A 10,075-nucleotide genomic window follows, 5' to 3' on the forward strand; every position below is an offset into this window, starting at 1 on the left:
TGTTGAAACTTAATGTAGGTGTATTGGTTAAAAGGATAAGAGATTGTCTATTAGGTGATATGTTTGATCTCACGTTGTTCACTCAAACAAGAGATGTAATGAGAGAAAAATATAAAAATACTAGTTACTGATTTGAGCTGCATATTTCTGGTCAAATATTCTACATAATAACAGTTCAATGAAGTTTAACCCTAATAAATTTTTCTCACTGTTGAAACACCGAAAGTTTTTTTTTGTTATTTTACTTTTCGAGTATTCACCAAATAATAAATCTTAGGATAAACCAAAATTAAAGTAGTAGAAACTATTAGTAGTCTTTGAAACACAACCACTCACAGTGGAAGCGGTAAAATTGTACTTCTTATGTGCAGTGCAACAAAAGTGGTGTGGTTGTCGGGGAATGGCGTTAGTTTTTAAATATATAGTGATAGTTTTTATCATTTTAAATAATATGTTTATTTATGTTTATATTTGTGAATATTTTGTTTACAGTCACTAACGTACTAATTAATTTAACTAACGAAATATCTCTCAAAGCTTTCACAAAGAAATGCAGGAGGTATCTAAGCACTGGAAAATTTATTATTGTGAGCTTAACATTAGAAATCATCCTACAAGATATTACTTGCCACCAGATGAAGTAATAAACTTTTTTAACAACCAATGAAGACCATGGCTATATCAAAGAGATAATATGTAATATCCTAAGTATCTCTAATGCATTTCTAATTATTAAGTTAGTAAGTTAAGTTTAATGAGAAGGTTATAGTGCTAAGTAAAAGCTCTAATGATGTGGGTTTTGCATGATAGGGCTTGTTGGTGTTTCTTGATGCTTAATGATGTATGATGATTTTTGAAACTTGGTTGATTTAGTGAAATTTTTATCTTGTTGAATACATGTTAGTGTGAATTAAATACATGTTAGTAGGATGATTTCATGAAAATCCTTGTTCTATAAGTTGATTTTCTAAACACCTCCTTTGCATCTTGTGAATTCATGGTTTCATAGGAAATTTGAAATGCAATTTTTGTAATATATGGATAATTGCATATATGTTTAGCAAATCCTTTTACATGTACTGATTTTGTGGTGCATTGGTTTGTTTAGAATGTTAAATTGTGTTAGGAATAAATTGATGGGGTTTTGATGTGCTAGAAAAAGAGGGTTATGGCTAAATTTTTGGAAAATTTCGCAGGCGTAATCGGTTACATGTTTGAAAAACTGCATAATTCTTGAGGCAGAGGTTATGCGTAACCAATTACACTAAAAGTGTAACCAATTACATACTTTGAATTTTCAATATTTACTGGGTAGAGAGTTGGCATAACCGATTAGATCTAAAGTGTAATTGGTGACACCTCCAATAACTTGGATATTTTGTACTTGTATGTTATGCATTGTATGGTGTAAACCTATTAGTCTTCACTTCACTACAAGAAAAATGGCCTACGGCCACGCCAAATTGTTCCACAGCTCAAAAACTGTGGCTACATATATGCTTTGGCCGGGGTTTTAAAACCGTGTAAATATGTTTTGAAATATTGAACCTAGATTGTGAAACGGTGGCATTTTCTTAAATTTCCATGTTTACAAAATGACAAATATATTTAGACCACGCTTAAGCGTCTTATAATTTTCTATTCAAACTGTGGCCTAAGCCCACATTTTATACCCCGCCAAACTTTCCCTCTTTTTTTTTTCAGTTTCCCTCTTTGTTTTTTATTTTATTTTCTAATTATATTTTTATTAAAAAAAAAGAAATAGAAAAACGACCTGTCTTTTCCCTTCTCTTCTAACCTAATTTCACTCTTCCCTTCTCCCGTCTCTTCACTCTGGCCTTCACTCCTACGCCTCCCGTCTCTTCACTCTAGCCAACTCCCTTCTCCATTCTCCGAAGCACGGCCTTCTCTGTTTCTCAGCCATCTACTCCGGTCAACTCTCTGCATAATTTTTCTGCTTCTCTCTTCATACCTCCGCCTGTTCTCACACATCTCTGTTTGCACCTCTGCCTGTTTCCTTCACACATCTCTGTCCCCACATTCATCTTCGTTCCTCTTCTCTCTTCGAAGTCCAAATCCAAATTTTGACCTAATCCCCAAATTTTGTTTTGCATGCAGTTTTGATTTTTTTGTTGAGGTGTGGAGCGAAAGCTTTCAGTTGTGGTTGGAGCATTGCAAGGTTTTCATCTTTACCCTTATTTTTAGCTTTTGTTATGTTGTTTTGAAAATGAGTTTTTTAGGGTTTCTTCTGTTGATGTTAGTAAACTGATCATTGAGTATGTTAGGATTGTATGATTTAGGGTTTGAATTAGTTAACTGATATGAAATTGACCTTAAATTGATTTTCTGTTTGGATTGTATGATTTAATATATGTTTGGTGATGTGAACTGAACTAAAATTAACCTTAAATTGTATGTTAGTATTTATGTTTGGATTGGATTGTATGATTTTCATATTTGTTCCTCTAATTGCTGCCTTGACAAGCTCACTAGGGTTTTCTTTTCATATCTGATAATTTGTGTCTAAGTTTTAATACTGAAAGTATGTCGTTTTGACACACAATTGCCCGCGATACAAACTTTATTTGATTGAGTTACGAGTTTATCTATCGAATGATATGGATTATGTGCTTTGGTACTCGTTTCTGTTTTTGATCTGATTTAAGTGTGGAATTTGAAGTTGATGAACCTAGGACAGAGATGAAACTGTTTGAAGCTTGTGATAGGTTGTGGATTTAGTTAAGATATTTTTTTTGTGAAATTGAAAAAATGTGAAAGCAACTTGAGTTCTAATTGTATTGATATCAGTTAGTTATCTATTTTGTTATCAGTTAGTTATCTATTTTGTTGTATTTTTGTTTGGTATATCACTTCTTGATTTAAGAAGTTGACTTTTTGTTTGGTATTTCTGTTTGGTATATGTACTTTCTATCAAAATGTTCAGTTTGTGATTGCTCAGTTTGTATATTCCCATGTTTTGGTTTTGTTTTGGTTCTATTTTGTATATTCACATGTTTCTGTTTGTATATTGCTTCTGTTTCGGTTTTGTATAGTGTGTTCTGTTTTGGTTCTGTATTGGGTTTGTTTTGAATCTATTTTGTGTTGTGTGTTTCAAATATTTAGATTATAAAGTGATGGACAAAAAGTGGACTAAATTTCCATGGTTTAGCCAAGATTAAATCAATGGTGTTACTCGATTTTTAGACTTTGCCTACACTAACGATAGACCTCAAGGAGATGAGGTTTTATGCCCTTGTGCTATGTGTAAAATTTTGTATTGGAAAACAAGAGATAATATTAGGGATCACTTAGTAGCCAAGGGTTTTCTAAAAGGTTATGATGTATGGTTGCACCATGGGGAGAAAGTACAAAGGTCTATGGAAATTGGTGTTGCGATGGAAGATCAAGAGGAATCACATGACGACATCCCTGGCTTATTGCATGACATATATATCGATAGGGAAGAAGCACACGGAGTTCATGAAGGTCCCAATGACTATGCTAGGAAGTTTTACAATTTGATTAAAGAGGCGGAAAAAGAACTGTACCCTAGATGCAAAGACTTCTCTACTCTATCATTCATGATTCGACTCTACTTGTTGAAGTGTCTTAACGGCTGGAGCAATGCCTCATTCACCGCCCTATTAGAATTATTGAAAGAAGCAATGCTTGATTTAAACATTCTCGTATCATATTACAAGACAAAAGCCATGATAAGTGGTTTAGGCCTCGATTATAAAAAGATCCATGCATGCCCAAACGATTGCATATTGTTTTGGAAAGAGCATGAAAACGACAATTCTTCCTCTGTTTGTGAAGCTTCGCGGTGGAAAGAAAATGCTCTAACTGAAGGATGTGAGTCTGAGCAATCGAAAAATTATTATAGAGTTCCTGGAAAAGTTTTGAGGCACTTTCCGTTGATTCCTAGACTACAAAGGTTGTTCATGTGTTCGAAGACAGCTAAGTCAATGAGATGGCATGAAGAACAGCGCTCAAAGGATGGGAAATTGAGGCATCCAGCTGATGGTAAAGCGTGGAAGGACTTTGACGAGCTTCATCTAGATTTTTCTAGTGATTCCCGTAATGTAAGACTTGGCTTAACGAGTGATGGGTTTAATACATTCAGGACAATGAGCTTATCTCATAGTACGCGGCCTGTCTTGATGATGGTATACAACACACCACCTTGGCTGTCCATGAAACCTGAATATACAATGTTATCATTGTTGATTCCTGGACCAAAATCTCCAGGAAACGATATCGATGTTTACCTCCAATCACTGATAGAGGAGCTAAAGGAATTATGGGAATCCGGCATAGAGACATATGATTCTTCAATAAATCAAACATTTTGAATGCGTACAGCTCTTTTGTGGACAATTCGTGACTACCCTGCTTATGCGATGTTGTCAGGTTGGAGCACCAAAGGAAAAATGGCGTGTGCATGTTGTAAATCTAACACCAATTCGTTCTACCTCAAATAGAGTCATAAGATGTGTTATATGGACCACCGTATCTTTTTACCAAGAACTCATTCTTGGAGAGAAGATGTAAAATCATTTAATGGAGAAGAATGACATAGGACTGCACAATGCATGTTAAACGGGGCAGAAATTCTTGAAACCTTAAAAGATTTCAATAATGAATTCGGGAAGACAAAAAAGAAGAAAGTTGATGGCCCGTGGAAGAAGAGGTCAATTTTTTTTGAGTTGCCTTATTGGGCTCAAAATACCTTGCGCCATAATCTAGATGTAATGCACATTGAAAAAAAACATATGTGATAGTATTCTTGGAACTCTCTTGGACATCATGAGGAAGACAAAAGATCATATTAAAGCCCGCTATGATTTGAAAGATTTGGGAATTAGAGAAAGACTTCATCCAAGGGAGATTGGTGGAGGACGTGTAGAGTTTGTTAAAGCATGTTTCTCAATGACTCCGCACGTGAAGTCAATTTTTTGTGGAGTTATAAAGGCAACCAAGTTACCGGATGGGACTGCATCAAATATTTCAAAATGCGTACAAGTTTCCGACAACAAAATATCCGGTTACAAGAGTCATGATGCACATTTCATGTTACACTATTTGTTGCAAATTGCATTAAGAAGCACAATGCTGAAGGAGGTGGCAACCCCACTAATTCGTCTTGGTTCTTTTTTCCGCTCTCTATGTAAGAAAGTTATACAAGTGGAAGATTTAGATTACTTAGAAGAGGAGATTGCAGAGATACTTTGTCAATTGGAGATGATATTTCCTCCAAGTTTATTTGACTTAATGGTTCACTTGCCCATTCACTCGGTAAATGAAGTTAGATTGGGTGGTCCCGTTCAATTTCGATGGATGTATCCCACCGAAAGATACTTATGTAAACTCAAGAACTATGTCCACAATAGAGCTTATCCTGAAGGTTCTATTGCCGAGGGGTGTCTGGCTGAAGAAGCTATAACATTTTTCTCAAGGTATTTGCATAGCAATGTAGATACAAGGTTGAATAGGAAGAGTCAGAATTATGATGTTAGTGATTCACTTAAAGCAGATTTAGATGATTACTTTACAACTGCGGGTCGTCCTTTAGGGGGGCAGGTGAACTATTTCATCTTGATGCGAAATCGAAGGATGATGCCCGTCGATATATCTTATTCAATTGCAATGAAGTTCAAATTTACATCAGGTACTACAATCTATTTGTTCTCCTATTTGTCCTCTAATACTACTGTTAGAGTTATGTTAACATATAGATTGTTGACTTTTGTAGTGAGCATGAACAGAGTGTTAATTCAAACACTAACAAACGGAAGTGAACCAAGGCCAAAAATCAAAGTAAAGATTTTGGTGAATGGTTTAAAACTCATGCCCAAAAAGATGATGTGCCATTGCAACTAGAAAAACTATCTAGAGGTCCTAATTTTGTTGCAAAGAGGTATCCGGACTACATCATTAATGGATATAGGTTCCATACTATGAAACGAGATGCAAATCGCACAACTCAAAATTCTAGTGTAACTTTAGTTTCACTAACTTCAATTTTTGCTAGCTCCAAAGATGAAAATCCAAGGACAGAACATGTCACTTATTATGGAGCAATTATAGATATAATTGAGTTATACTATTATGGCAACTTCAACTTTGTGTTGTTTAAATGCGATTGGTTTGAGGTTGAAAAAGACAAATACTGACTTACTTATGTATGTTGCAATAAGAAAATTTATCAGAATGATCCGTTTGTGCTACCTTCTCTAGTTCATCAATGTTACTATATCCAAGACCCTCTTGATCCAAACAGGCATTATGCTCTGCAAACAGTTCCACGAGATTTCTTTAACATTGGTGACCCTTCAAACTTACAAGTTGATGGACCTTTTCATGGAGAAAATAGTGATGGTGAACTAAATTGGATTAGGGAAGACATACCTGCAACAGTAATGGATACACCTTCTCATGAATTGAGAGAAGCTGAAAGTAATGGAGAGGATTCTAATTATGACGATACTCTTTTTGATTTCATGGATTGATGTAGAAAGTGTTAATTCCATATTTAGATAATTGTATTGATTATTAATGGATTGATGTTGCTGATTATTAATGGATTGATGTTGCTGATTATTGTGCTGATTATTTAACTAATTGTATTGATTATTGATGGATTGATATTACTTTTTTGCAATGATTGTATAATGTTCTGTTTGGTAATGTTCTAGTTGATTATTATTAATGATTATTAGTAATGTTCTGTTTATTACTAATGTTATGATTGTATAATTTTCTTATTGGCAATGTTTTGGTTGTATAATACTAATGTTATTACTAATGTTCTGCATAATATTTCCAATGTTATAACAAAAAATGAAGAAGTTACAAAAGAAGATGAATGCAACACACAAGGGTGACAACCAGCGCATGAGAGAACAAGGCATTCGGCCTCCATTTGTGCCTGCATCTATGGAACTCTTCAACCTATCCAACTTTGTTACTATTGCTCCAGCAATTGATAGTTCGAATGATGTGGTGTATCCAACCAAAAAGGGGACACCTTCCAAAAAAAAAGCAGGGGCTGAAGTTGCAGGTATCAAGCAGCAACCTTCAATAAAAATCAAGGCTGAAGTTTATGAATCTCCAAGGACTAGGCAGCAACATTTAAATGCAGGGGCTGAAGTTTCTTGTGCAAGCAAGCCACCCTCAAATGCAAGCAATCCACCCTCAAATGCAACGCAACCAATTTCAAGTGCAAGGCAGCCACTTTCAAATGCCAGGAAACCACTTTCAAATGCAAGGCAACCACTTTCAATTGCAAGCAATCCATCTTCAAGTGCAAGGCAGCCATCTTCAAGTGCAACCCATCAACTTAAGGAGAAACAGGTGGTTGACACCGCTGATTCAAGGTTAAAGCAGAGTAATACAAAACAGGCAGTGCAAGATGATGGAAATTCAATGACAGAGCAAGGCAGTGCCCTAAAGAAGACAAAAAGAATCCCAATGTGTAGATCGACTTCTGTTGAAGAATTTCTCAATGAAAATGGGGTAACTCTTGAAGAAGTAGATCAATGTCAAGATCTTGAAGAGGAACAAATGTAATGGATGAACAAAATGAGGAAATTGAAAGTGAAAAAACTGAAGGTATTAAAACTTGTTTGTGTCATGCATTGTTTTTAATTATTGTTGCATTCAAATTCGATTTCGTATTTTAATAGTTTATCTAACACAGGGACAAATAAGAAAAAGACACGTGGACCAACACAATGTTTGAAAATCCATGCTAGAAAGAGTGAGGATCATGAAGAGGTTGTCTTAGATGATGATGGAGAGCCTATTGGACCCAATGATCGAACCGTGTCAGATTTGAGTGGTTTCCTTGGCACTGTCGCGAGAAATTCAGACTTGTGTCCCTTAACTTATACAAACTTCAGAGCTTTGAAGAATGCTAACCAAGACCGTATATGAGAATTTGTTACTGTATGATCAAAATGAGTTATTTTCTCATTTTGTTACTTAATTTGTTACTTGTATATATCTAATTCTCTTATTTGTTGTAGGATAAATTCATTATCTCTGAGCATGGATATAGAGCAGTTTTCTCTCGGACAAATGATGCTTGGAGGCGTTACAAGAAATGTATCAAAAAGAATTGCTTTTCAAAATACACTACTATGAGTGAAAGATTGAAACATCGTCCCTAGACCGTACCTATAGCTCATTTCAAGCAATTGGTTGCCTATTGGAAAAATGGCAAAATCCAAGAAAGATAATTTTACGACTTATAGATTATAATTTTGGTTGCCTATTTGATATGTTATTTTCTAACATTTGGTTGCCTATTGGTTGCCTATTTGTTGTTCCTCAATGTAGAAAATTAGCAAAGTTAATGCTGTGAGCAGAGCTAAGCAAAAGTATATGCATCGTATGGGACAAATAAACTTTGCAAGGAATCGAGCAAAACTGGTAGTGTATTTATACATTCGTCAATTTTTAATTCTGAGTTGGTTGAGTGATTACTAATTGTATGTGTTTAATATCAACCAATGTAGCGTGTAAAGAAAGAGGACGGAGAGGAAGTTAGCCAAGCAGAGATGTTCATTGAGACTCGACAAAGTCGAAAAGGAAAAAAAGTGGATGAGGAAACACAAACTGCAATTGTAAGTACAATTTATTGTTTTCAAACCTATCAACATCTGTAGGCTGAAAATGCTAGGTAGAAAATCTAGAAACTGCTATGTAAAAAATCTGGAAACTGATAGGTAGAAAATCTGGAAAATGGTGTTGTATGTAGAAAATCAGGAAAATGGTGCTGTATGTAGAAAATCAAGAAAATTTTGTTGCAACTGTATGTAATATATTCTGTGGTTATAATGTGAATATTTTTTAATTAGGATAAGCTTCAAGATTCTGTTAAGAACTCGACCGAATCTGAGACATTTACGTCATTGTTTGGGAAAGAAAAATCTGGTCGAGTACGTTGCTATGGAAGAACAACTACACCAACCATGTTTAAAAGAAATCAAGAAATTTCAGTTATTAAAAAGCAGCATAGTGATGAAGTGGCTGGAATGAAGAGGGAGATGGATGGAATGAAGGTGCTTTTTAAGACCATGATGAAGCAACAAAACTCGCATATGAGTGACGAGAAGATCTCTAATATGATGGCATCTGTGTTGGGAATTACCACTAGTACTACTGAACATCATGCTGATCCTATTTCGTCGGCTTCAACTCATATTCCTCGTTGTGAAGAGGTATATTGTAAACTACAAATGGTGTTGTTCCTGTTTTTTCCTTGTACAATTCTGTTTTAATTGTTATGTTGTTGTTGTGATAATTTTATGTTGTTTTTTAAGCATAATTCCTTGTTTTGCCTCGCCGTAATTATCTGTAATCTGCCTTTTTGTAATGTTCTAATTTTCTGTTTAGTTCTGTTTTGTTTTTATCTGCAATCTACCTCGCCGTAACTCATATTCTTGTTCTGTTTTTATAATGTTCTGATTGTATAATAGAATTTATTCTATTAAGAATTGGTTTGAAATATTCTAGAATTGGTTTGAAATGTATAATAGAATTGGTTTGAAATGTATAATTCTTTTGGTTTGAAATGTATAATAGAATTGATTTTATAATGTTATAGTTTGGTTTTATTTTATCATTGCTTATTTATATATCATTTTTCTTGCAGAATGGTTATGAAGAAGCTTGTGATGATGATCAAGATATGGAAGAAGAGCAAGAAGAAGGTTGTGATGATCAAGAAGAAGATGAATATTATGATGCATGAGTTTAAGATATACTAGCTAGTTGTACATGTTTTATGGGATGACTATTAAGAACCTTTGTTTTTAATTTGGGATGACTATATTTTGGCGACTTATTAGTCGGTAGCGCATTTGATGTAAACTTATATATTTTGGCGACTTCTTAGTCGGTAGCGCAATACTTGATGTAATAGTTTGGTGACTTATAAAAAAATGTCGCGCACACTAACATATTTTTTAGTTAATATATTTTGGATTTGTGGCATAATGTTGCTTGTATAGTTAGATTTTAATTTGATCTAAAATAAACTTTTTAAGCCATTGCAAGTAGAACACAA

General features: G+C 34.5%; 1 protein-coding gene across 1 annotated transcript; it reads left to right on the forward strand.

Annotated features, from left to right (window-relative positions):
- The first annotated feature begins 8,564 nt into the window (after nt 1-8,564).
- Nucleotides 8,565-9,760, forward strand: LOC131650121 (uncharacterized). Its single transcript, XM_058919852.1, has 3 exons — nt 8,565-8,630; nt 8,865-9,227; nt 9,662-9,760. The coding sequence occupies exons 1-3, from the start codon at nt 8,565-8,567 to the stop codon at nt 9,758-9,760; spliced, it is 528 nt and encodes a 175-aa protein (XP_058775835.1).
- The last annotated feature ends 315 nt before the right edge of the window (nt 9,761-10,075 follow it).

This window comes from Vicia villosa, linkage group LG1 (assembly GCF_029867415.1).
Source record: "Vicia villosa cultivar HV-30 ecotype Madison, WI linkage group LG1, Vvil1.0, whole genome shotgun sequence".
NCBI classification, from domain to species: domain Eukaryota; kingdom Viridiplantae; phylum Streptophyta; class Magnoliopsida; order Fabales; family Fabaceae; genus Vicia; species Vicia villosa.